At 41.2% G+C, this 27862-nt stretch overlaps 1 protein-coding gene and 1 long non-coding RNA gene across 2 annotated transcripts in view; both read left to right on the plus strand.

The window, feature by feature from the left end:
* LOC115103162 (chloride channel protein 2-like) overlaps positions 1–27862 on the plus strand; it is a 126852-nt gene that overhangs the window by 67921 nt on the left and 31069 nt on the right. Inside the window, 9 exon segments of the mRNA XM_065006085.1 lie at positions 12932–13063; positions 13220–13348; positions 13742–13875; positions 14200–14290; positions 14787–14806; positions 15129–15207; positions 15324–15449; positions 15545–15629; positions 15736–15837. Of these exon segments, the coding sequence (XP_064862157.1) occupies positions 12932–13063; positions 13220–13348; positions 13742–13875; positions 14200–14290; positions 14787–14806; positions 15129–15207; positions 15324–15449; positions 15545–15629; positions 15736–15837 (898 nt within the window).
* LOC115103163 (uncharacterized) lies at positions 17222–22187 on the plus strand. Its single transcript, XR_003859546.2, has 3 exons — positions 17222–17238; positions 17349–17419; positions 17613–22187. It is a non-coding gene; the product is annotated as an uncharacterized LOC115103163 (long non-coding RNA).

Here is a 27862-nt window from a genome sequence, read left to right on the forward strand (position 1 = left end):
GTCTATGTCATGGAAAGAGCAGGTGTTCATAATGTTTTGTACACTCAGCGTAGGTCAATGCTGTCAGTTCAGTGGTGGTGCACTTATAGGAGAGGTCATTGGATCACAGTGATCCCTCACTCATTACACAGGTCAGTAAATATGAGTGGTCATATTGAGGTCATTACACAGGTCAGTAAATATGAGTGGTCCTATTGAGGTCATTAGACAGGTCAGTAAATATGAGTGGTCATTAGGTTGGTAAATATGAGTGGTCATGTTGAGGTCATTAGACAGGTCAGTAAATATGAGTGGTCATATTGAGGTCATTACACAGGTCAGTAAATATGAGTGGTCCTATTGAGGTCATTAGACAGGTCAGTAAATATGAGTGGTCCTATTGAGGTCATTACACAGGTCAGTAAATATGAGTGGTCATATTGAGGTCATTAGACAGGTCAGTAAATATGAGTGGTCCTATTGAGGTCATTACACAGGTCAGTAAATATGAGTGGTCCTATTGAGGTCATTAGACAGGTCAGTAAATATGAGTGGTCCTATTGAGGTCATTAGACAGGTCAGTAAATATGAGTGGTCATATTGAGGTCATTACACAGGTCAGTAAATATGAGTGGTCATTAGGTTGGTAAATATGAGTGGTCATATTGAGGTCATTAGACAGGTCAGTAAATGTAAATGTAAATGTAAATATGAGTGGTCCTTTTGAGGTCATTACACAGGTCAGTAAATATGAGTGGTCATATTGAGGTCATTAGACAGGTCAGTAAATATGAGTGGTCATTAGGTTGGTAAATATGAGTGGTCATTAGGTTGGTAAATATGAGTGGTCATTAGGTTGGTAAATATGAGTGGTCATTAGGTTGGTAAATATGAGTTTTCATTAGGTTGGTAAATATGAGTGGTCATATTGAGGTCATTAGACAGGTCAGTAAATATGAGTGGTCATTAGGTTGGTAAATATGAGTGGTCATATTGAGGTCATTAGACAGGTCAGTAAATATGAGTGGTCCTTTTGAGGTCATTACACAGGTCAGTAAATATGAGTGGTCATATTGAGGTCATTAGACAGGTCAGTAAATATGAGTGGTCATATTGAGGTCATTACACAGGTCAGTAAATATGAGTGGTCATTAGGTTGGTAAATATGAGTGGTCATATTGAGGTCCTTAGACAGGTCAGTAAATATGAGTGGTCATTAGGTTGGTAAATATGAGTGGTCATATTGAGGTCATTAGACAGGTCAGTAAATATGAGTGGTCATTTTGAGGTCATTACACAGGTCAGTAAATATGAGTGGTCATATTGAGGTCATTACACAGGTCAGTAAATATGAGTGGTCATATTGAGGTCATTAGACAGGTCAGTAAATATGAGTGGTCCTTTTGAGGTCATTACACAGGTCAGTAAATATGAGTGGTCCTATTGAGGTCATTACACAGGTCAGTAAATATGAGTGGTCATATTCTTGGAGATTTTTGAGATGTGGCAGTGCCTTGTCATAAAATAGGCTTTTCCCATTTTGTGCACTGCTTGCTAGTGACTGTTCTGCTGAGGGAGATTACACTCATATTTGTTTTGATATCTTTGGCCTAAATGTCATTCTATAATTTACAGTATGTTTGTACGATTCATATTCCCGAAACAGAATAAGCAATTCATTACACAGTGTATCTGGCAGACTGTCTGTTTTTGCTTTTGGGTTGAGAAGAAGACGAAGACTGTCACACTACTGTGGCTGCGAATATAAGGACAGCCAAGTTGCCTGGGCAGAGGAGAGCCAAGCACCGGGCAGAGGAGAGCCAAGCTGCCCGGGCAGAGGAGAGCCAAGTTGCCCGGGCAGAGGAGAGCCAAGTTGCCCGGGCAGAGGAGAGCCAAGTTGCCCGGGCAGAGGAGAGCCAAGCACCGGGCAGAGGAGAACCAAGCTGCCCGGGCAGAGGAGTGCCAAGTTGCCCGGGCAGAGGAGAGCCAAGTTGCCCGGGCAGAGGAGAGCCAAGTTGCCCGGGCAGAGGAGAGCCAAGCACCGGGCAGAGGGCCACCCACCACATGCCAAACTAGTGTGTGTGTGTGTGTGTGTGTGTGTGAGTGTGTGTGTGGCTCCCTGGGCCCACCCCCCCACCCCCCTGGGAAAAAAACAACTATTTTTTATTCAGACATAAATAATCATAACATTTAAAAATATATAAATATAAAAATATAAACAAAAATAAGACTCATAAATATCAAAAAGAAGTAACAAAGACATGTTTATTTGACACTTGAGCATCAATACATTACCCATCCCCCAATACTGTCAACCAAGACTCAAGACTAAACAAATTCAGCTTGGTGGTGTGCAGACTGGTTTTCTATTATTTTTAACCATCAATCAATCAAATGTATTTATAAAGCCCTTCTTACATCAGCTGATGTCACAAAGTGCTGTACAGAAACCCAGCCTAAAACCCCAAACAGCAAGCAATGCAGGTGTAGTAGAACGATTTTGCATAAACCAGAAGAAAATGCAACAATATGTATGTGAAACCTTTTGCTAATTGCATTAGTACTGTACAAAGTTAGAGGTGCGCTATTTGATAGTTCCCCCACTCCCCCCAACCTCGGGCTTCCAGTGAGGAGACCGGAGGTCAACCTACCCCCGTCCCCCTACCCATCTCATACTTCTGAGTGGGAGACTTTCCCAGGCAGTAGACTGTCTAGCTCACAAACTAGAATCAGGGTGCCCACGGAAGGTCATGTGGTCTGATGAGACAAAAATAGAGCTTTTTGGTCTAAACTCCACTCGCCGTGTTTGGAGGAAGTAGAAGGATGAGTACAACCCCAAGAACACCATCCCAACCGTGAAGCATGGAGGTGGAAACATTCTTTGGGGATGCTTTTCTGCAAAGGGGACAGGACGACTGCACCGTATTGAGGGGAGGATGGATGGGGCCATGTATCGCGAGATCTTGGCCAACAACCTCCTTCCCTCAGTATGAGCATTGAAGATGGGTCGTGGCTGGGTCTTCCAGCATGACAACGACCCGAAACACACAGCCAGGGCAACTAAGGAGTGGCTCCGTAAGAAGCATCTCAAGGTCCTGGAGTGGCCTAGCCAGTCTCCAGACCTGAACCCAATAGAAAATCTTTGTAGGGAGCTGAAAGTCCATATTGCCCAGCGACAGCCCCGAAATCTGAAGGATCTGGAGAAGGTCGGTATGGAGGAGTGGGCCAAAATCCCTGCTGCAGTGTGTGCAAACCTGGTCAAGAACTACAGGAAACATGTGATCTCTGTAATTGCAAACAAAGGTCTCTGTACCAAATATTAAGTTATGTTTTTCTGATGTATCAAATACTTATATCATGCAATAAAATGCAAATGAATGATTTAAAAATCATACAATGTGATTTTCTGGATTTTTGTTTTAGATTCCGTCTCTCGCAGTTGAAGTGTACCTATGATAAAAATTACAGACCTCTACATGCTTTGCAAGTAGGAAAACCTGCAAAATCGGCAGTGTATCAAATACTTGTTCTCCCACTGTATGTAAATGTGATTTTATTTTTATAAATTTGCAAAAAAATCCTAAAACCCGTTTTTGCTTTGTCATTATGAGGTACTGTGTGTAGATTGATTTACAAAAAAGTAGAATAAGGCTGTAACGTAACAAAATGCAGAAAAAGTCAAGTGGTCTGAATACTTTCCGAAGGCACTGTCGGCACTACCTCTGCCGTGGACTTTCAGTGCTGTCAGAAAGTATTCACAAAAGTTGTTGTGTTAGTCTGAATTAAAAATGCATAACATTTAGATTTTTTTGTCTCTGGCATACACACAATAACCCATAATGTCAAAGTGGAATCATATTTTTTCCAAATTAATTAAATATTAAAAGATGAAATGTCCTGAGTCTAAGTATTCAACCTCTTTGTTATAGCAAGCTTAAATAAGTTCAGGAGTAAAAATGTGCTTAACAAGTCACGTAAGTTGCATGGACTAACTCTGTATGTGTAGCTAGCTTTTGAGGTGGCGCGACCGGCTAAGACTCTTGAGGGAGGACAGTCACTTGTGTTTGTGAGCATGACGTCCTTTTTACGTGCAATAATAGTGTTTAACAGGATTTTTGAGTGACTACCTCATCTCTGTACTTCACACATACTTAGGTGTCTGGCTAGACTGCAAACTCTCCTTCCAGACTCACATCAAACATCTCCAATCGAAAATCAAATCAAGAGTCGGCTTTCATTCCGCAACAAAGCCTCCTTCACTCACGCCGCCAAGCTTACCCTAGTAAAACTGACTATCCTACCGATCCTCGATTTCGGCGATGTCATCTACAAAATGGCTTCCAACACTCTACTCAGCAAACTGGATGCAGTCTATCATAGTGCCATCCGTTTTGTCACCAAAGCACCTTATACCACCCACCACTGCGACTTGTATGCTCTAGTCGGCTGGCCCTCGCTACATATTCGTTGCCAGACCCACTGGCTCCAGGTCATCTACAAGTCCATGCTAGGTAAAGCTCCGCCTTATCTCAGTTCACTGGTCACGATGGCAACACCCATCCGTAGCACACGCTCCAGCAGGTGTATCTCACTGATCATCCCTAAAGCCAACACCTCATTTGGCTGCCTTTCGTTCCAGTACTCTGCTGCCTGTGACTGGAACGAACTGCAAAAATCGCTGAAGTTGGAGACTTTTATCTCCCTCACCAACTTCAAACATCAGCTATCCGAGCAGCTAACCGATCGCTGCAGCTGTACATAGTCTATTGGTAAATAGCCCACCCATTTTCACCTACCTCATTCCCATACTGTTTTTATACTGTTTTTTTAAATTTATTTATTTACTTTTCTGCTCTTTTGCACACCAATATCTCTACCTGTACATGACCATCTGATCATTTATCACCCCAGTGTTAATCTGCAAAATTGTATTATTTGCCTACCTCCTCATGCCTTTTGCACACATTGTATATAGACTGCCCATTTTTTTTTTTTTTCTACTGTGTTATTGACTTGTTAATTGTTTATTCCATGTGTAACTCTGTGTTGTCTGTTCACACTGTTATGCTTTATCTTGGCCAGGTCGCAGTTGCAAATGAGAACTTGTTCTCAACTAGCCTACCTGGTTAAATAAAGGTGAAATTAAAATTTTAAAAAATTCCACCATCATTTGCAAATCAATTCATAAAAAATCCTACAATGTGATTTTTGGAAAAGAAATTCTCATTTTGTCTGTCATAGTTGAAGTGTACCTATGATGAAAACTACAGGCCTCTCTCATCTTTTTAAGTTGGAGAACTTGCACAATTGGTGGCTGACTAAATACTTTTTTGCCCCACTGTACCTACAGTGAAGCCGCTCAACAACTACATCATACCAGTCATCCAACAGACTCCCAACCCCCCAAGATCCCCCCACAGTTCCCCAATAGTTGTCCCTCGATCATTCCAGACCCCTCCCACAGTCCCCCCCTGAAGAAAAATTAAAAATACAATTAATTCCATTCCCAACCCCCAAGAACCCCACAATGGACCAACAACCAAGAGAATGAACTAAAGAGAAAAAAGAAAGACAAAAGAAAACAGCAAACAACAATGCAAAAATTAAATAATAATAAAAAAAACAAAAATAAACAAAGAACATCAAGGATAACTAAAATCATAACAGCAATGCCAACTGTATATGTTTGTGTGCATGTCTGGCACTATTACATGTATGTGTGTGTTCTTGTATGCGTTTCTTTGCATGAGTGTGTATATATGCATGTGTACAAACACCTGCACGGCATCAGCCAAACTTTTTATTATGTTTAATTTTTACTTTAAAAAAAAAACTTTGACCATCATTCTATCTCTCGCACAGAAACTCCACTCCCACTTGTCTCCAATTCCACATCCCAAAACTCAGCTTCCCTCAGCCCATCCAATCTATCTCTGCTGGCCACCCACTTCGGGTTTCTACGCAACACATATCTTTCAACTATGCTGTGATGTTTAACATGCAGTTTCAATCTATCTAATCGAATCCACAGATTGCGAGTTAACGATAAATACTTTTACTAAGAGTATTAGTATATTAGTAATTGACTGACCCGGTCTCTCCAGATCTCCTAACAGTACTATTTCTAGGGTCAATTTTAGATCAATGCTATGCATTTTCAGCCATTCCTGAACCTGAGACCAGAAACAGGCTACCTGAGGGCAATACAAAAATAAATAGTCTATTGATTCTGTATCCTCACAACAAAATCTGCAGAGCTTCGATGATTTTATGCCTCAAATATTCAACATTTTGTTCGTGGCAAGAATTCTAAATAATAACTTTAACTGAAAAACAAAGGTCTTGAATCTTGTGTTGTTATACTGTATATATCAACTCAGGCACCATGGAATCGGTACATCAAAAATCTCTTCCCAACTATTTTGCAATCTGTATGACACAGTTGTCAACATCCTGGTCCTCAAATGAAACTGGTATACTTTCCTATTTATGGTATTTTTATTCCTCCGCCAGTTTTGATCCTTTATATTGGGCAGTTCCCTAGCTCCTCCCGCTGCCACCTGCCTCCTCTATTTTTAGGATAATGCTGTAATCATTTGGTTGTACTCTTGGATTGAGCAGACCTTCCCGTACAATTCGGATAACTCAATGAAGGACATAACTCTACCATTCCAATTTACAATATAATTTAATAACAAAATGCCATTTTCAAACATCTTTCCCATAAATACAGGTATTTTATCAACCCGCACATTTGAGTTCAGCCATAATATTTGTTCTATCTTTTCAGGGAGATGAAATTGAAATTGTAGCCAGCTCTGCAATGCTTGTTTGAAAAAGAGATACTTCGGAAAAAAGTATAATTTTCAATTAATCGAAAATGAGACATGACAATCTGCACAAAGGCAAAAAGGCCATTTTTAAACAATGGATGAGCTTTTCTTAGTAATCTACTTGAGAACCATTTAGGGTTCAAGTAAAACTTTTGAATAAGTGAAGCTTTTAGAGAGAGGTTTAGTGCTTTTATATTTGATCATCTCAACCCACCCAATTCACATTCATTATATAGATAGGCACTCTTTATTTTTATTGATAGGCACTCTTTATTGGTTTGGCATCCCAGATAAAGCAAAATATATTTTGCTCATATGATCTGAAAAACAAATTGTCAGGAGTATGCAGCGCCATAAGTAAATGAGTAAACTGAGATTTGACTAAGGAGTTAATCAGGGCAATTTTTCCATAAATAGTCAGGTCCATGGTTGCAGGCTCTTGTCTATTTTACAAGTGTTCTATTGAAAATCATTGTGGAGAGCTTATTTGTATCTTTTGTGATATGAATTCACAAGTATGTCTACTTCACCATCAGCCCATTTTATAGGTAAACTGCAGGGTAATGTAAAAGTTGTATTTTTTAAAGATCCAATATGTAATATTGTACACTTTGGTTTTAGTCCAGAGAGTACAGAAACGTTATCTAGATCTTCAATGAGACATTGCATCTAGCTTGTGGACTTAATATAAAACTTGAGTCATCGGCACTCATGGACACCTTTGTTTTTAAGCCTTGGGTTTCTATTCCTCTAATGTTGTTATTGGATCTGATTTTAATAGCTAGCATTGCGATGGCTATAACAAATAGATATGGTGACAGCGGACACCCTTGTTTAACTCCTCTTGATAATTCAAAACTCGGAGAAGAAGCCGTTATTTACTATTTTACACCTGGGGTTGCTATACATTATTTTTACCCATTTTATAATAGAATTACCGAAATTGAAAAAAGTCATTTATAAATAAAATCCAGTCTTACTTTATCAAATGCCTTTTCAAAATCCACTATAAATACCAGTCCTGGCTTAGATGTTTCATGATGTTCTATTATTTCTAGTAGTTGTCGTATATCATCTCCAATGTATCGTCCATGTAAAAATCCTGTCTGATCAGGATGAACAATACCTGGTAAAACCCTTTTAATTCTGAGTGCTATGCATTTCACTAGTATTTTTCCATCACAACATTGAAGTGTAAGGGGCCTCCAGTTTTTTAGATAGAAGGGATCTTTATATTTGCCATCTGGGTCTTGTTTTAAAAGAGAAATCAGACCTTCCTGCTAAGTACCTGACAGACTACCATTAGTTAAAACTAACAATGGAGCTTTTAGTATATCAAAAAAGGCTTGATACACCTCTATCGGTATGCCATCAAGCCCTGGGGTTTTTCCAGACTGAAACGATTTAACAGCCTCAAAAAGCTATTTCTCTAATCTGGCCTTCGCACTGATCTTTCTGTACATTTGTTAATTTTCCATTTATTTATTTATTTATTTTGGAAATAATTCCTTACCGTAATCTTCATTCAGTGGGAGAGGATGAGTCGGAAAAGAAAACATCTGTCTAAAATAATTAGCTTCCTCTTTTAAAAATATAATTCGGAGAACCATAGATGACTCAGTCTTCAGTAACGAGTTTCTGCAAATTATTTTCGTTAGCGTTCCAGTATTGGAGATTCAGGAAGAGTTTTGTGCATTGTTCTCCATATTCCATCCAGTTTGCTTAATTTTTGTAATAGATTACATTAGATTGATAATAGATAAGTTCCTCAAGTTCTTTTTCCTCCTCTTTTGTATCCAATAGGCACCGAAGGGGAGGCAGATTCAAGGTCAGGGCAGGCAGAATGATCAGGCAGGCGGAAAAGTAGTCCAGAGTCAGGCAGTGGTCAAAACCAGGGGAGACTGGCAAAAGAGTACAGGAAAAACCACGCTGGTTGATTTGACTAATCATACAAGACGAACTGGCACAGAGAGACAGGAAACACAGGGATAAATACACTGGCGAACATAAGCGACACCTGGAAGGGGTGGAGACAATCACAGGGACAGGTGAAACAGATCAGAGTGTGACATCCATAATATTTGTGATTTCCTTAAGGGCACGGTGATGATAGTTTGTGGAGTGATTACCTTTACGGTCCATTGAGGTACTTAACACTGTGTTATAGTCTCCTACCATAATGATTTGATAATCATTTGTTGCCTGTAAGTTCAATAAATTGGTATAATCATTTAAGGATGTAGTGTTTCCTGTAAACAGTATATATTATCTTCCCCTTGCTTGTTGTAAACATATATAAACTTGTAGACAAATACATTAAAAAGATAGACAAACAAACACATTAAAATATAAAACAGTTCTGGACAATAGAGGGAGGGAGAGAAGAGAAGAGAGCGAGATCAGGTGTGTGTGTGTGTGTGTATGTATAAGTCCGTATGTGTAAGCGAGCATGTAATTGAGTACGTGTGTGTTCATATCCACTTCATAGTGTTCAGATATTTTTACAGTTCCCATACTTTCTTTTTTTCATAACCTGAAGTTCCTGTAGAATTTTGTACAGCCATGGTGTTATGGAGCTGTCTCAGAATAGCTGTCCATCTATAAAGAGTTTGTCCACAATGAGAAAGGAACACTTACCCTTGTCCCTTTTTGTTGCCTTTGTACTAGATAGAGTCTCTTACGACGTTCGTTTACCTCCCTTGGAAATTGGTCATTGAGACTGAATTGGGTCCCTTTAAGCTCCCTTCCTCTGCTTTAGATCAGCTCCTTTTGTTGGTAGTGTTCAAATTTTGCAATGATCGGTCGGGGACCCTTGGTCTTGTCACTCCGAGCTCCAAGTCTGTGTGCTCGGTGGAAAGCCACCTTGTTTACAGTCTCTATAGGAAGTTTTAATGCGGATTTCATGAAATCTCTGATCGCGCCCTCTGGATTATTATCAGGAATCCCAGAAAAAAATGATTTTCATGCATGCTATTACTAGTGAAGTCTAGTAGCGACTCCTTCATCACCATGTTTTCCCTGAGTAGACAATCCATGTTGGAATCGTGGATTTTTACCTTGGCTGTTGGTGCCTTGTTTTCTATCTCCTTGGAGCGTAAGAATTTCATTCTGGCTGAACTCCAAACTCCCCCTCAGCCCTGCTACCTCCTCACACAACTTTTCCAGTGTCGCATGGGTTCCAGCCAGAGCACTAGCCTCTACTTCAACGGTAAGTAAATTGTCTGTGTCTGTAGTTAAATCTGTTTTTCTTTTTTTGTCGGGTTAAATATATTTTGTGAAGTAGTCAGATCTTTCCATGAGTATGTTGCTCCTCCATAGCGTAAAGCTGTTGGTACTCGTCAATTTCCCTCAGGATCTCCTTAGTATACAGGTTGGCTATTTACTACAACCAGATGTTTTACGAAAAGATAACAATGAGTCCCCAATAAATGCTTTAAATTGCACCAACGGCATCATCAAGATGAAATGTATGTCAAATTTTGTTCCAGCAATATGGTGCATTAAAACTAAAAGCAGATTTACCTAGCTCGTTGTAGACCCTAGGAACCTCAAGAATGATCCAATCCTGTGAACAGCAAAGTTAGATAATATGGACGTTTATGAGTAGGGCCTTGTAAACAAAAAGGGAGTGGGTTTACATACACTAAGTTGACTGTGCCTTTAAACAGCTTGGAAAATTCCAGAAAATTATGTCACGGCTTTAGAAGCTTCTAATAGGCTAAATGACATCATTTGAGTCAATTGGAGGTGTACTTGTGGATGTATTTCAAGGCCTACCTTCAAACTCAATGCCTCTTTGCTTGGCATCATGGGAAAATCAAAAGAAATCAGCCAAGACCTCAGAATCAGCCAAGACCTCCACAAGTCTGGTTCATCCTTGGGAGCAATTTTTAAACACCTGAAGGTACCACGTTCATCTGTACAAACAGTAGTATGCAAGTACTACTACCTCTTTAAGGAATACCTAGGATAGGATAAAGTAATCCTTCTCACCCCCCCCCCCCTTAAAAGACCTAGATGCACTATTGTAAAGTGGCTGTTCCACTGGATGTCATAAGGTGAAAGCACCAATTTGTAAGTCGCTCTGGATAAGAGCGTCTGCTAAATGACTTAAATGTAAATGTAAATGTAAGTATAAACACCATGGGACCACACATTCATCACACCGCTCAGGAAGGAAACGCGTTCTTTCTCCTAGAGATGAACGTCCGGAAAAGTGAAAAGTGCAAATAAAATCAATCCCAGAACAACAGCAAAGGACCTTGTGAAGATGCTGGAGGAAACAGGTACAAAAGTATCTATATCCACAGTAAAACGAGTCCTATATCGACATAACCTGAAAGGCCGCTCAGCAAGGAAGAAGCCACTGCTCCAAAACCGCCATAAAAAAGCCAGACTATGGTTTGCAACTGCACATGGTGACGAAGATCGTACTTTTTGGAGAAATGTCCTCTGGGATGAATCAAAAATAGAACTGTTTGGCCATAATGACCATTATGTTTGGAGGAAAAAGAGGGAGGCTTGCAAGCCGAAGAACACCATCCCAACCGTGAAGCACAGGGATGGCAGTATCATGTTGTGGGGGTGCTTTGCTGCAGGCGGGACTGGTGCGCTTCACAGAATAGATGGCATCATGAGGTAGTAAAATTATGTGGATATATCTCAAGACATCAGTAGGAAGTTAAAGCTTGGCCGCAAATGGGTCTTCCAAATGGACAATGACTCCAAGCATACTTGTGCGAGCAAGGAGGCCTGCAAACCTGACTCAGTTACACCAACTCTGTGAGGAGGAATGGGCCAAACTTCACCCAACTTATTGTGGGAAGCTTGTGGAAGGCTACCTGAAACATTTGACCCAAGTTAAACAATTGAAAGGCAATGCTACCAAATACAAATTGAGTGGATGTAAACTTCTGACCCACTGGGAATGTGATGAAATAAATAAAAGCTGAAAGAAATCATTGTCTCTACTATTATTCTGACATTTCACATTCTCAAAATAAAGTGGTGATCCTAACTGATCTAAGACAGGAAATTTTTACTCGGCTTAAATGTCAGGAATTGTGAAAAACTGAGTTTAAATGTATTTGGGTAAGGTTTATGTAAACTTCCGACTTCAACTGTTTAAAGCACTCAAGAAACATTTAAGAAACAAAGTTAGGTCAGCTAAAAGAAGCTTCATTGGACCCAATTTATTCTCCTTTTTATGTGAACTGGAAGTCTGGAATTCCACCGGTTGTCACAACTTCCCCCGAAGTCGGCCCCTCTCCTTGAAGTCGGCCCCTCTCCTTGAAGCCGGCCCCTCCCCTTGAAGTCGGCCCCTCTCCTTGAAGTCGGCCCCTCCCCTTGAAGTCGGCCCCTCTCCTTGTTCGGGTGGTGTTCAGCGGTCGACGTCACCACCGATCCATGTTTCATTTTTGTTTTGTTTTGTCTGTATTACACACACCTGGTTTCAATTCCCATATCATGTTCCTTATTTAACCCTCTGGCATACATTTCTGTTCTGTCCGTGATTGTTGGTGTCTTAGTGGTTGTTGTAGGTGTTAGTTTGTATGCATTTTCCTATTTGGAATCTTGCTTGAATTTTTGTGAGTAAACTCAGCGATTTGGTGCCAGAGATGTAGCGCCTGACTCCGCTACATCTCTGGCACCAAATCGCTAACACCGGTTCAGTATCTAGAGCATTCATAGACTGTGTCCCTCAAGACACTGTGTTCTCTTCGATGTTTGATTTGGTCTTCAGGGACATCCAGTTACTCCTCTCTCATCCACCTGAGAGCAACCATTCACCTTTCCTCCTTCTCTCCACACATCCCTTTTATCTCTCTTTCGTCACTCGCTTCCTGTGTGTTTAGCGGCCTTATATATCTCTCTTTCCACCCATCTCTAAGTCCACTCATTCCTTTATTCATTCAGCTCAACAAGTTGTGATGCATTTCTATCCGTCTCTCCACCCCACTTGCTTTTCACACAGTGTTCCTTCTCCATTTCTCATCACTCCATGTCTTTTTTTAATGCTCTCTGTCTTGTTACAGTGACTATTTCTCTCTTATTTTAAGCTGTTGTCTTTTTAATCTTCCTCTCCCCTCTCTCTCCCACCCCCTCTCTCCTTTCTCCAGTGTGTACTTCTCGCTGTCAGAAGTTCCTGATCTCTCGTGTGGGCGAGGACTGGATCTTTCTCATCCTCCTGGGTCTGGTCATGGCCCTGGTCAGCTGGGTGATGGACTACGCTATAGCCTTCTGTCAACAAGGTGAGGGAGGGAGGGAGAGATATTCCTGGGTCTGTTGGGTAATGGACAACACCATAGGGAATGGAAGGAGGGAGAGAGAGAGGGTGAGATATTCCTAAATTTTGGAATGTGCCCTTTAATAGGTTTGATTTATCTGTGTGTGTCTCTGCGCTGTAGCTCAGAAGTGGATGTACAGGGGACTGAACAGTAACATGCTCCTGCAGTACCTGGCCTGGGTCACCTACCCAGTGGTGCTCATCACTTTCTCAGCAGGGTTCACACAGATACTGGCCCCGCAGGCTGTGGGTAAGATACTCAAGTGTGGAACGCACACACACTCATTCACTGTAATCTTACATCTACATTTATTCCTAATCATGCTCACTCACATATATTTAAATAGCTAATTTGCATACAGAATGAAACACTGTGCAATATTATTTAAAGGTCACAGATGTATGGCGTTGACTCAGTCCACATGGGTAGTTGACAGAAGTTATACAACTTCAGGACATCCTTGACAATATCCTTGAAACCACTAGTAATGACTGCCTTGAATTCATAAATAATCTTGAAGTGGATCTCTGAATATACATTTTACCGCACTCTCCGTCCTCGCCCTCCTCCTATCCCACCTCCCTCGCCCTCGTCCTCCTCTCTTCCACCCCCCCCCCCCTCTCACCTCCTCCTTTTCCTCAGGTTCGGGTATCCCAGAGATGAAGACCATTCTTAGAGGTGTGGTACTTAAGGAGTATCTCACCTTTAAAACCTTTGTGGCCAAGGTTATCGGGCTGACCTGTGCTCTGGGCAGTGGCATGCCCCTGGGAAAGGAGGTGGGAAACCCCTAGTGGACTGTTACGGGAAAAAGTGAAATGTTTGAAATTCCTGGGCTCGAATTTATAAAGTGCTGATCTAGGAGCAGTTTTGCCATAAGATCATCATGAATACGGTTATATGGACGGGGGAGCTTTATTCTGGTTCAGCACTCTTACTCTGAGACACTTGATGAATACGGGCCCTGGTCTGAAATTGCTTTAGTTCTGCCTTATTTTCCCCCCTTTTCTCCTCTATTACTAACTCTGCATTCCATGTTCTTTCTCTTCGTCATCCTTTGACCCCTACATCTCTCTTTCTCGTTTCTCCAATCTCTCACTCAGGGCCCGTTCGTTCATGTGGCCAGTCTGTGTGCAGCTCTCCTGAGTAAATTCATGGCTGCGTTGTTTGGTGGGATTTACATGGTGAGAGACAGTTCCCCCCCCACACACACACACACTCAATTTGGTTTTAGTATCTGTGTGATATCTGTCTGACCAGCCTGCCACCCTCCAGGACACACACTCACCCCCACTCACCTGAGCCCGACCCTGGGCTCCAGCACACAGTACGACTCCTGTCTATGGTTCTCAGTCTGCCAAGAGAGTACTCTCTCTGCCATACACCACCCAAGACCTGGAGGAGGGGAGGGGGAGGCGGGGGAGGAGGAAAAGGGAGATGGAGGAAGAACATTTCAAGTCAGCAAGCATCAAATCAGACGGTCTTACTTTAGAACAATTTCATAATGATCAGGGTTGAGGTTCATCCTGTTTGAACCCAATCATTATAGGAGATTGAATACATTTTCTGTCCAAAAAATAAAGCAATAAATATAATTTCTCCCAACAGATTTTGGTCTCTGCTTTTCTTCAATTTAACTCTCAGGTACTCACACAGATTTCTGTCTTTTCCCACTTACTGCTTAAGGAAGAGCCCTTTGAGGGAAACAAGGTACGAGTGCACGTGTGTCTAAGTATGTGCACGTCTCAGGGTCCACTTGTTTCATGTTTGTTGGGGCGTCACGTGAGCGCCTTTCCATTTCAAGTCAAGCATTTCTATTCTGTTCTATGTGAATGCCATCATGACACATACGACAAACGGTACATGACATCTCCCTTTACTTCATGTTATTCTGTTAATCTAAATTCCAACATTACTCTCTGTAATTCCATTATGTATTTCTATGTGTGTCTATGTGTGTACTATGTGTGCTTGCACATATGTGTTTATGTATGTGTGGGTGTTTGTGAGTGTGCGTATGTTCCTATTACAGAATGAGTTGAGGAACACAGAGATGCTATCAGCAGCGTGTGCAGTAGGGGTGGGATGCTGCTTTGCTGCCCCTATTGGAGGTACGTAACCATGGGAAGTCTATGTACTTTACAATATACATTGGGGAGAAATGCAGTAAAATACAGTAAGTGATGAATGGTGTTACTGCAACAGTGATTGTGTGTGTGTGCTGCAGGTGTGCTCTTCAGCATTGAGGTAACGTCAACGTTCTTTGCGGTGAGGAACTACTGGAGGGGCTTTTTTGCTGCCACCTTCAGCGCCTTCATCTTCAGAGTACTGGCTGTGTGGAACCAGGACGAAGGTGAGGAGGTGTGTGTGTGTGTGCGGGGGGGGGGGGGGTCATTGAGCCAATAGTTAGTCAGAGCTGACTGGTGTTATTCTCTCTGTCTCTCTCAGAGACCATCACGGCTCTTTTTAAGACACGTTTCCGTCTGGACTTCCCCTTTGACCTCCAGGAGTTGCCAGCCTTCGCCATCCTGGGGTACATGTGTGTTTACTGTATCCTGTGTGTTCTACACACCCTGCTCAAACTCCTCAGTATCGTCACTGTAAATGGCTATTAACCTAGAACTGTGTGAACTCCTCAGGATTGCGTGTGGTTTTGGTGGGGCCCTATTTGTCTACCTGAACAGACTGATAGTAGAGTGTATGAGGAAACAGAAGACCATCAACAAGTTCCTGCTTAGGAAGTGAGTCTGTGAATATTATACTATTGAACTGTTATATATTGTACACACACAAACATATGGAGGACCAAATCTGCAGTAATTATAGATAAATGCACAAATAAATAGATGAACAAATAAATGGATGAATGAATGCACACAAATAGATAAATCATTATTTTAATAATTAATCCCACTCTCATTTGATTAATTTATATTATTTCTTTATTTCTGTCTTCCTTCAATATGATAATGAGGTGTCAATCAAACGTATGTGGGTGGTATCTAACACACCATTCGTGAATCAATGCCAAAGCACCTTGCATGATTGCACTTGCCTGGGCTGCGTTCAGTATAACCGATTAGCCCCCCCTTCCCAACAAGTAATGTGCAGTGCATATCTATCTATGAATTAATATCTGTTACCGTTTTTTGGGCTGAAGTTGGAGATAAAAATCGATTATATGCAGCTGTGCCGCACGCGCACCATAAAAACATTGCTCTTCCTTGATTTAGAAGCAGGTGAGCAGTTGTAGAACACTGAGCCGTTGACTGCGTTACTTTTGACAATAAACCACCGGACTACAGTCATATCGTTTTGAACCTAGAAGAAGACCAAGAGACGGGAGTAGGAAGGACTTGACCGGGATTGCCCAGAAAACCATGTTACTGTAAACGAACGTTACTGAGTGAGTATCAAGCTCGGCTACATATAATTAAGTCGAGTTGGCTAGCTAGCTGCGTTTTAACAGCCAGACTCACACTTAGTTAGCTAATGAACTAAACTGCAATTATCATAAATCATTATCTAGCTAGCTACGGTACAGAAATATTTGTCAAATGTAAAGCAAGCAGTGCCATGGCATGTCAGAAGTAATGCATGTTGGCTAGATCACTTATTATAGAATGCATACTTAATTAATAGGGATGTCAGTTAGTTAGCTACATACCTTGGCTAATTCTTGACGTAATACATATTTGAAGCAGTTTGGTTGCAATATTAGGTCTCAATCGCTGGCATCTAAACGAGCAACTAAGCTAACTACAATCAAATGAGGAGCATGATGTCATGATGGAAATCAACTATGTGAAGGTAGCCACAGTACAGATTAGCTACAATAGTGGAATTGCTTTTTGCCTTAGCAATTCTTAGAGAAAACGAGAAGTGGTGCTATAAAATAGTTTATCAAGCTATAAATTCACATGTAAACCATGTAATTTGTTGTAGCCGATAACACACAATGGCATGTATACTTTTAAATCCGCTCCTATTGTCATTTATCAATCCTAAATACAGGTACCATTTTAATTGTGTTAATCTCTGCCATTTGTAATCTGATCTCTCGGAGCCTGGTGGAGGCAGAACATTTTTCTACATCTAGGTTGAGGCTTGTTACCAGCAGGAACATGGAGCACTCTCTGTCAGTAAGTCATGATATTGTTTTCCTTTACATTGCATAATGCTAGGCAGGAGGTGCTGGGCCAGTGGGAGGTCCAAGTTCTCATTCTAGCACACTACCTCTATCACTCTCCAGGTGCTACAGAGACAGAATTGTCCTGCGAGCCTTCTGACCAACTACCTTTCATCTCTCCAGAGCACAGAGAAGTAAGCTACACTCATAAAAGTATACTATGTAAACCTCCTTCACTGTGGCGGTCTGCCTGTGTGACAGCATAGCATATTATACAGGGCCACTGGTTGGGTTGGATTTACTGTACACACAAACTCATTCTCTCACCTCCTTGTAATAGTCCCAGACTTTTATCAAAACTAACATATCCATCCCCCTAATCTCCAGGTGAGTCTGCTGGGCAATGGAACTCTAGCGCAGTACATCCAAAAAACCTTCCACCCTGTTGTCAGCTATCTGCAGATAGTTCCCTGATGGATGCAACTATCAAGGCTTTCAAAGGCCACATTTTGGGGGTGACCAAATGCATAAAGTTTTGTATGAACTAAGTTTAATTTTGTTAGATTACAAAATACCTTTTTCATGTCATGTTGGTCTTCACACTAACTTCTGTGGTAACTTTTGAACAAAGACAACACATAGGCTAATTGGGGTTTTGACATCAGATGTTGTTCAGAGCTGATATGAGTGGTCAAAAGACCAATTAGTGAAAAACAAAACATAATTGGGCAGCCTGTGTGAAAGCAGCCTTAGTTTATGCTTCAAAAGGCCTAGAGTAAAAGAGTCATGTCTAGATTAATACATTTTTATTCATGTATACGAGATATATCTATCCCTGACCAGATTGAAGAATGGGACAAGTAGACAAAGTGAATGTCTGTGATTGTCTGTAGCATAATTTGAGTGGTTACATACAATACATGTTGACAGAATGGCTGCGAGACAGTGTTGCTGTACTCCCAGGTAAGACCCTTTCTTTCAGTACCACGGAAGGGCATAGTTTACATTCAGGCTGCTTTGAAGAAGTGTCACCATCCAGGCCCATGTCACATCCTCTGATGGGGAGATGAAATGCATTATGTACCTTTCATCACCAAAGCCATGTTAGCGTTTACTGCACATGTTGCTGAACAATTCAACCCTTTTGTTAGTGTCATTGATATGGAAATTCACATTCTGTTAATAAGCATTGACTAATACCTCTAGGGCAGAGGTAGGCAATCCTTTTCCTGGAGTGCCGCAGGCGCTTAATGTTTCTGATTAAACTGACCTGGAAGACAATCACTGAACTGATAAATCAGCTCAGTTGGTCAGTACGGATTTCAGTACATAGAACGTTCAATTGAACGGAAGTGGTGCTGTACTGAATGACCAGTTTAAAAATGGGAAAGGCTTGGGTTGTCGGTTCAAAGTATACCGCTGCCCTTTAAATATGTTGCTTCAAGCCACACACCCACTGAACGGCGCAAACGTATGTCTAAGAACATACAAGAACGTTTTGTTAAAATGTGTCATTCAGTACAAACCGTTCCACAATGTAGCAAATGATTAAGTGAACTATAGCCTAGATGGAACAAAATTATTCATTACCTGGGCTCCCGAGTGGCGCAGATGTCTAAGGCACAGCATCTCTTTGTGCTTGAGGCGTCACTACAGACCCTGGTTCTATCCTGGGCTGTATCACAACCGGCCGGGATCGGGCGTCGCACAATTGGCCCAGCGTCGTTAGGGGAGGATTTGGCCAGGGTAGGCTGTCATTGTAAAATAAGAATTTGTTCTTAACTGACTTGCCTGGTTAAATAAAAAGGTTTGCCTGCTCTAGGGTCCTGTGGTGAAGCGACTGCTGTGCAAGGTATTGGGCAACAGCTTTCTTCCAGTGTCCATATTCACAAAACATCTCAGAGAGTGATCTAGGATAACCTCCTTGTCAATGTAATTGTAGTCAATGTGAAGACAATCCTAACATCAGTACTCCTACTCTACTCTGAGATTCTTTGTGAATTTGGTCCCTGGCCTGTCAACACTGCACCTGAAATGCAACAAAAATATGAATAATTAGCTCAGTAACTTAGCTAACTAGCCAATGAAACACTTGTAAATGTGCACAAGCCTAATAAAGCAGGTGTATATGAAAACAGCCTATTAGCTGTGAAATTAAGAGGCATTTATCTTGCTAATTTTGTCACCAATTGATAAACAGGCAGGGGAACAAAGTAGTTTAACAAAAACTGCGGAATAGTCTAACTAGCTATAATTTCAAATACAGCTACCAATATATCTAGTTAATTGTTATTTTCTAGAAACCTAGCTAGTCTGTTTAGCTAGCTAAGGTGAACTCTGATGGTGGGAGTAAACTAACGTTAGCTAGTTTGGCCCCTGCAGTTAAGGTAGCTGGCTAGTTACATTTTTAATCAAGTTTATTAATTGTATGAATAGCTAGCAAAGATATTCGTTCACACATGTCTCTAGTTGACCCAAATTGTCTGCATACCTCCACACGGCAAAGCAGATAATATGGAGATACTGTCGTTTTCAACAGCAGCCAGCACTGCCAGAGCAACCCACTGTACAGTATTGCCAACTCCTCAGTAAGGAAAGTAGCTATTGGCTGTCCTAAAAGTCGCTAAATGACGCCATCACCTAATTTGCATAATTGGCCATGTGCATGTAATTGTGATGGACGCTGTAGGAGAGAGGAATAAAGGAATAACGTGGAAGAGACAAAGTGAGTAAAAAAAACACCCTATATACATTTAGAACTACAAAGGGATTTTCTGTCGATTTTTTTTTTTTTGTCACAATTCCAACCCTCCTCCTTTATCCAGACTTGGGACCGGTAGAAGTGACCCAAAAGAGACACTCTGGCGGAGTTACTTACATTTTTAACCATAACATGTTTTACATTTTTTTGTATATAATCTAAATGGACCAAAAGGAGACAATAAAAAAAAAAAACTGTCAATGGCAATGTGGGAAAATTATGGTAACTAGTCTGGCCATAATTCAGGTTAATTGTTTAAAAAAAAAATCGGACCCCCCCCCCTCCACACACACACAGCCTGTGCTGGCTCACAGAAAGAGTGGGTCATTGTCATTTTGGTCAAGGCTCTCTATGGCAGGTTCAGTAACTGAGGGAGCTGACTTAAATGAGCAAGCAGCTGATGAGCCAAAAAGCTGCAAAACATTATCAGGCAGCTGGTGCTCATAGCAAGGCTCATCAGACAGCTTCAGTCCATATCGAATGTACAGGATGGAGTTAAGGGTCTGCAAGGACATCCGATTTCTAAGTTTGTTTTTTACCACTCTGGCTGAATACTCTCTTGACTTCAGCATTGGAGTGTGGCAAGGACAACAGACACAGCAGCCATGGCAAGTTCTTGAAACGGGTTGATATCAGCTGCATCCCTGAACTTCCAAATCTCACTCCAGAAGCACAGTGTGTTTTTTGTTGTTGTCCCATTCCGTTTACCAAGATGGATGGCCCACCATTGCTGGACAATCTTGTCTACCAAGGAGCGTGGCTTTTTTCTATTTCTCCAGGGCTCTTATTGTGCTTTAGAGTTTCCTCCAAATTGAAAACTGACATGTACTGCAGTGCTTCGATGTTGTCCGGCAGTCACCCTCAACTCATTATTAGTGAGGGAGATGGTGAAGGCTACACACCGCTTTCTGACATTGTTTTCATCCTCAGGCGCAAGGTGGAGCTCAGCTGCCTTTGACTTAAAAAGGTAACCACGGTACGGTTTGGGACTGATGTATCCATTATTGGCCCTTTTAGTACATCAACATTTGCCGGTGGATTCAGCACCCTGCTGCTCACAGACTTGATCAGGCTAACCAAGCTGTCAAGTAGCTTAAGAGGATCAACTTGCTCTCCCTCAAAAGCCTTGATGGCCAACTGTACCTCACCCAGCACGGACTTCAAAAAAGTCAGATACAATATGTTTTGAGGATCACTGTACATGGAGTATAAAACCTCAGCCATGTAGCAGTGTTCACTGGACTTGGTGACTGAAATGCAGCCTAAGCTCCTCCCACTGGCCTAAAACGCGTGCAACCGCAGGTTCAATGGAGAGCCAATGTGTGGCACACACCTTGGTTATCTGTAAAGGTTTCTCCCAACAGTTGATGGTCTCATATATGGCCTTGTTGGCCAGTTATAAGTCTCATACCAAGTACTCCACACTACAGGGGATGGTGTCATTGGAAGCATGACTTACAGCAAGCTGCAGAGTGGCACACACGGCAAATAAAAACCAGATATTTGAGGCCATAATCCTTCAGCACTTTATGGACCCCATTGTTAATCCCCGTCATAACAGCGGCATTGTCAGTCCCTATCCCCAGGTGTTTCTCTTTTTTAAGACAAGACTTCTCGAGGAAAGTCACAAAAGCATGGGCTATAGATTTTGCATCTCCTCCCTCCAACTCAATAAGCCCCAGAAATGTTGATACAATTGTCTGCTTGGTGTCACTAAAGTACCTTATCACAACCCCCAGGTACTTAGAAACACTTAAATCCGTGGACTCATTGAGGAGGATGCTGCAACGCTGGTCACCCACCCCTGCGGCCAACTTTTTCAGAAAGTATTGTGCTAGAACACCATTAATCATTTCTGTGCACTTTGTCCTGTGCATTTTGAAGTGGGAAGCAGCAGTGGAGTCTGAGAAAGCAGCTCTACATGCTTCTCCAATGTGATCACATGCCAGCATGGAACAGAACAGTGTTCAGCGATAGCTAATGCCATGGTGGCCTCAGCCTTTTTTGCAGTCAATTTTTTTTAACCATGTCAGCTTGTTTTGGGTGGAACTGTTATAAGGCTTTGCATTTTGAGTATGTTTATGAGTTGTCATGTGTTTTTTTTACATCACTAAGTTTGGCGTAAAAATCAGCCTTTACAATACAGGCAGTATGCCTGTGTATCATCTCCAATAAACGGCTTCAACCAGCCTTTGAATTCAGGGTTTGATTCCCACTCCTTTCTGTATTTTTGAGTGTACAGTGTAGACTGAGCTAGCCAGCTAGATGTTTAGCTTATGTCACAGAGAGGCGCACACAGTGGACAAGGTGAGGAACTGACTGAGGCTGTGTGAGCCAAATGCAGTGATTTATTTTTGTATAAGATCAAAGTATGAGTTTGCTTATATAAGTCATATTTATTTTACTGGTAAATGTGTGCTTAGTATTGTTTTCTTTGGTAACTGTGATATAAATGGGATAAACCGCTTAAACAAATGCAACGCAATAAACGTTTCTGTTCTGGTTTCGTTTGTTTAAGCGGTTTATCCCGCTTATATCAGTTATCAAAGAGAACAATACTAAGCACACATTTACCAGTAAAATAAATATTTGTATAAGCAAGCTCATACTTTTGTCTTTTGATTGCTAGAGATGCAACCCAGTAGGTCCTTCGATATTTATGGATGCGACCCAATCGTTCGTTCTTTATGTTCTGTTTGCCATGCTCACTGCCAACGTTCTTATCCCTTGCTAGCTAGTCAGCAAGCTACTGCTAACAATCACAACCTCTGCAGCCAGAATAACAGCAAAGCAGCTGTTTTCTTTTGACATTCATTTGCAAACAGTGCCTTACAAAATTATTCATCCCCCTTGGCGTTTTTCCTATTTTGTTGCATTACAACCTGTAATTGAAATGTATTTTTATTTGGATTTCATGTAATGGACATACACAAAAGAGTCAATTGGTGAAGTAAAATGGAAAGACAATTCAATTGAAAAGTGATGTGTGCATATCTATTCACCCCCTTTGCTACGAAGCCCTTAAATAAGATCTGGTGCTACCAATTACCTTCAGAAGTCATATAGTTAGTTAGATTGCACACAGGTGGACTTTAAGTGTCACATGATCTGTCACATGATATCAGTATATGTTCTGAAAGGCCCCAGAGTCTGCAACACCCCTAAGCAAAGGGCACCACCAAGCAAGCGGCACCGTGAAGACCAAGGAGCTCTCCAAACAGGCCAGGGACGAAGTTGTGGAAAAGTACAGATCAGGGTTGGGTTATAAATAAATATCAGAAACTTTGAACATCCCACTGAGCACCAATAAATCCATTATTAAAAAATTAAAAGAATATGGCACTACAGCAAACCTGCCAAGAGAGGGCCGCCCACCAAAACTCACGGACCAGTCAAGGAGGGCATTAATCAGAGGCAACAAAGAGACCAATCATAACCCTGAAGGAGCTGCAAAGCTCCACAGCGGAGATTGGAGTATATGTCCATAGGACCACTTTAAGCCGTACGCTTTACAGAAGAGTGGGCAGAAAAATACATTGCTTAAAGAAAAAAATAAGCAAACACGTTTGGTGTTCACCAAACGGCATGTGTGACAATCCCCAAACATATGGAAGAAGATACTCTGGTCAGGTGAGACAACAACAAAAAAATGTTTGCCATCAAGAACAACACTATGTCTGGCGCTAACCCAACACCTCATCACCCCGAGAGCACCATCCCCACAGTGAAGCATGGTGGTGGCAGCATCATGCTGTGGGGATTTTATTCATCGGCAGGGACTGAGAAACAGGTCAGAATTGAAGGAATGATGGATGGCGCCAAATATAGGGAAATACTTAAGGGAAAACTGTTTGTCTTCCAGAGGTTTGAGACTGGGACGGAGATTCACCTTCCAGCAGGACAATGACCCAAAGCACACTGCTAAAGCAACACTTGAGTGGTTTAAGCAAACATATTTAAATGTCTTGGAATGGCCTAGTCAAAGCCCAGACCTCAATCCAATTGGGAATCTGTGGTATGACTTAAAGATTGCTGTACACCAGCGGAACCCATCCAACTTGAAGGATCTGGAGCAGTTTTGCCTTGATGAATGGGCAAAAATACCAGTGGCTGGATGTGCCAAGCTTATAGAGACATTGCTGCAAAAGGTGGCTCTACAAAGTATTGACTTTGGGGTTCTGCATGCTAAAGTTTCGTTTTTTTTTCTTGTTTTCTTCACAATAAAAAAAATCATGATATAAACCTCAATGTATTTTAATTCCAGGTTGTAAGGCAAGAAAATAGGAAAAATGCCAAGGGGGGGGTGAATACTTTTGCAAGCCACTGTATATCCATAACAATGAGCTGATAATGCCTGATTTTTGTCTGGCATAGCTAGAAAAGTCTGCATTCTCGTCAGGTCACTCAACACTGTTCATTATGAGGAGATCGCATTGCATATCAAACACTAGGCTAAATAGTTTGTTGCTAGCAAACTTGCCAATATGACAACCAAATTCAAAAATACCAGTTGCTGAAAACAGTTGCTCCCAAACTAGAAGCGTGGGAGGATTTGACAGTATAGCGCCACTTGCGTCAAGACTGCAACATAGGGACCAGAGAAATGTATGTTTGTCACTCACCACGTTAGGTTGTCAGATGCTCAACAAAAAAAAAAAAATCCTCCTTGGAGCTGCTTTTACAATGAATCCCATTTCAGTTTGTCATTGTTGGTTTAACTTTCTGTAACTTTGTAGCAAGTAAGGTCTGCATGTGTAGGTGCAAATTGCATCATGATTGCAAGGTGTCCCAATAACTTTTCCAACTCTCCTGTTATCTGGTTTTATGTCTATTCTAGAATGCCCTTCTAGCCAATCAGAAACTAGTATTCAACAATGCTGTGTTATAATTAAGCAATAGGCGAAAGGCCCAAGGAAGTGTGGTATATGGTCAATTGAATATGCATGACACATCGCAGAGTGCCTGGACACAGACCGTAACTGCCTTATTGCTATTATAAACTGGTTACCAATGTAATTGTCATACCCGTGGTATACATTCTGAAATACAACAGCTTTCAGCCAATCAGCATTCAGGGCTTGAACCACCCAGTTTATCATGTTATATGAATTCAACAAAAAACAATTAGTTAATTTGACAAAAAATGACATAAGTTAAAATCACACTATGGATGTATTAGACTTCATCATTGCATACTTATATTTCACTGTGCAATGTGTGGACACCCCTTCAAATTAGTAGATTTGGCTATTTCAGCCACACCAGTTGCTGACCGGTGTATAAAAAGCAAGCACACAGCCATGCAATCTCTAAAGACAAACATTGTCAGTAGAATGGCCTTACTGAAGGGCTCAGTGACTTTCAATGTGGCACTGTCATAGGTGGCCACCTTTCCAACAAGTCAGTTCGTCAAATTTGTGCCCTGCTAGAACTTCTCCGGTCAACTGTAACTGCTGTTATTGTGAAGTAGAAACATCTAGGAGCAACAATGGCTCAGCCGTTAAGTGGTAGGCCACACAACCTCACAGAACGGGACCGCTGAAGGCTGAAAAGCGTAGCGCGTTAAAATCTTCTGTCATCGGTTGCAGCACTCACTACCAAGTTCCAAACTACCTCAAGAAGCAACGTCAGCACAAGAACTGTTCGTACAGAGCTTCATGAATTGGGTTTCCATGGCCGCACTCAAGCCTAAGGTCACCATGCGCAATTTCAAGTGTCGGCTGGAGTGGTGTAAACTTTGCCGCCTTTGGACTCTGGAGCAGTGGAAACGTGTTCTCTGGAGCTAAAACGCTCAAATTTGTGTATACACTTCACATTTGTGTTCTGATGGTGTCACTGAGTAGGCTGATACCCATTTCATGGACCCAAGATCCGTAGGTAAAGCTGGACGTTGCAATATGAATGTTCAATAGGCTGAATAGTGAGGGGATTTTACAGTCAAAGTCCTGCAATAATAGCTACAATGCTAATATTTGTGTAAACTCTTCATAGTTGTGAACATTTCATGGATCCAAGATCCTTAGGGAAGGTTGTATAATGCATACAGTAGTCCCCCAATTAAATTCTGAAGTCTAACAGAGCCTAAATGTTATTTTAAACTGATATATAAATTCAAAAAAAGACGGACTTTTTTAAACAACATTCCAAACCTGTAAAGCATTATCTAGTCTAAATATGGCATGATTCCAATATTTGTATCTGTTTGCGTCAGTTTCATGGGGTACTTTTATTTTCAAGATGAATGCAAATTCCACTATTGTGGCTCATAGTTATTGTGACCGATCAACCAATGGTGTGTTAGATTCCACCCACAGACATTTGATTGATGTTACCATATTGGAGAAAAAACTACATGAATGAATAAAGATAAAATATTAAAATGAATTACATTTCGAGTAAATAGATAATACATACAGATATGTAGAGAAAATGTATTCATTTTAGTCAGTATTTTTTATTTCCTTGCTCATTTAATTGTGTGGATTTATTTATCTATTTCTGCGTGTATTTATTTATAATTGTGGCAGGTTTAGTTCTCTACACACACACACGGCGGCTTGCCTTATATGTGAACCCCACGCTGCATCCCCCCAGGAAAACACTGTTGAGAGTTTGAATAGTACAATGTTCAATTTCGACATTTGGTAGTGTCGAAATCAGCAGTTCTCTCAAGTCCAGTTTGGGTCCATTTAAAAACTGCTTTGTTGCAAGGTATCGTCTCTAATTTCCCTAGCGGGCCTGAGATCTTTCATACCTGAACAGCAATGTATTATATAAAAGATGAACAGAAAGGGAGAGACAACTTGTAAAAGAGCAGACGTGTCAGTTGATTGGGAGGGTTTTTGTAAGGCCACGTAAACTGGAAACCTGAATGTTATGAACAGGAACAATCCTTTAGACTTATTCACAAAGCTACATCTACTCTCCAGTCAATGTTGACTTTTTTCTAATCATAAGAAGAGAAAGAGCAAAGTCAACACATGCTGAGGTGAGTAGAAAGAAAGAAGATATGATAATTCTTGACATGTCCCATGATAACTGGTATAGCTACCAGTCAAAAGTTTGGACACACCTACTCATTCAAGGGTTTTTCTTTATTTGTATTATTTTCTACATTGTAGAATAATAGCAAAGACATCAAAACTATGAAATAACATAGAATCAAATCAAAATAGATGAACAGCTCAAATAAGAAAAGAGAAATGACAGTCCATCATTACCATGAAGGTCAGTCAATCTGGAAATTTTCTAGAACTTTAAAAGTTTCTTCAAGTGTTGTTGCAAAAACCATCAAGCACTATGATGAAACTCGCTCTCATGAGGACTGCCACAGGACAGGAAGACCCAGAGTTACCTCTGCTGCAGAGGATAAGTTCATTAGAGTTAACTGCACCTCTGATTGCAGCCCAAATAAATGCTTCACAGAGTTAAAGTAACAGACACATCTCAACATCAACTGCATGGATCAGGCCTTCATGGTCAAATTTCTGCAAAGAAACCACTGCTAAAGGACACATATCAAGAAGAAACTTGATAGGGCCAAGAAACACGAGCAATGCACATTAGACCAGTGTAAATCTGTCCTTTGGTCTGATGAGTCCAAATTTGAGATTTTTGGTTACAACCGATGTGTCTTTTTGAGATTTTTTATTTAGCTAGGCAAGTCAGTTAAGAACAAATTCTTATTTTTAATGACGGCCTAGGAACAGTAGGTTAACTGCCTTGTTCAGGGGCAGAACGACAGATTTGTACCTTGTCAGCTCGGGGATTTGAACTTGCAACCTTTCGGTTACTAGTCCAACGCTAACCACTGGGCTACGCTGGGGCGGCAGGGTAGCCTAGTGGTTAACTGACTTGCCTAGTTAAATAAAAAATC

The sequence above is a fragment of the Oncorhynchus nerka genome, linkage group LG20 (genome assembly GCF_034236695.1).
Source record: "Oncorhynchus nerka isolate Pitt River linkage group LG20, Oner_Uvic_2.0, whole genome shotgun sequence".
In the NCBI taxonomy this organism is placed as follows: Eukaryota; Metazoa; Chordata; class Actinopteri; order Salmoniformes; family Salmonidae; genus Oncorhynchus; species Oncorhynchus nerka.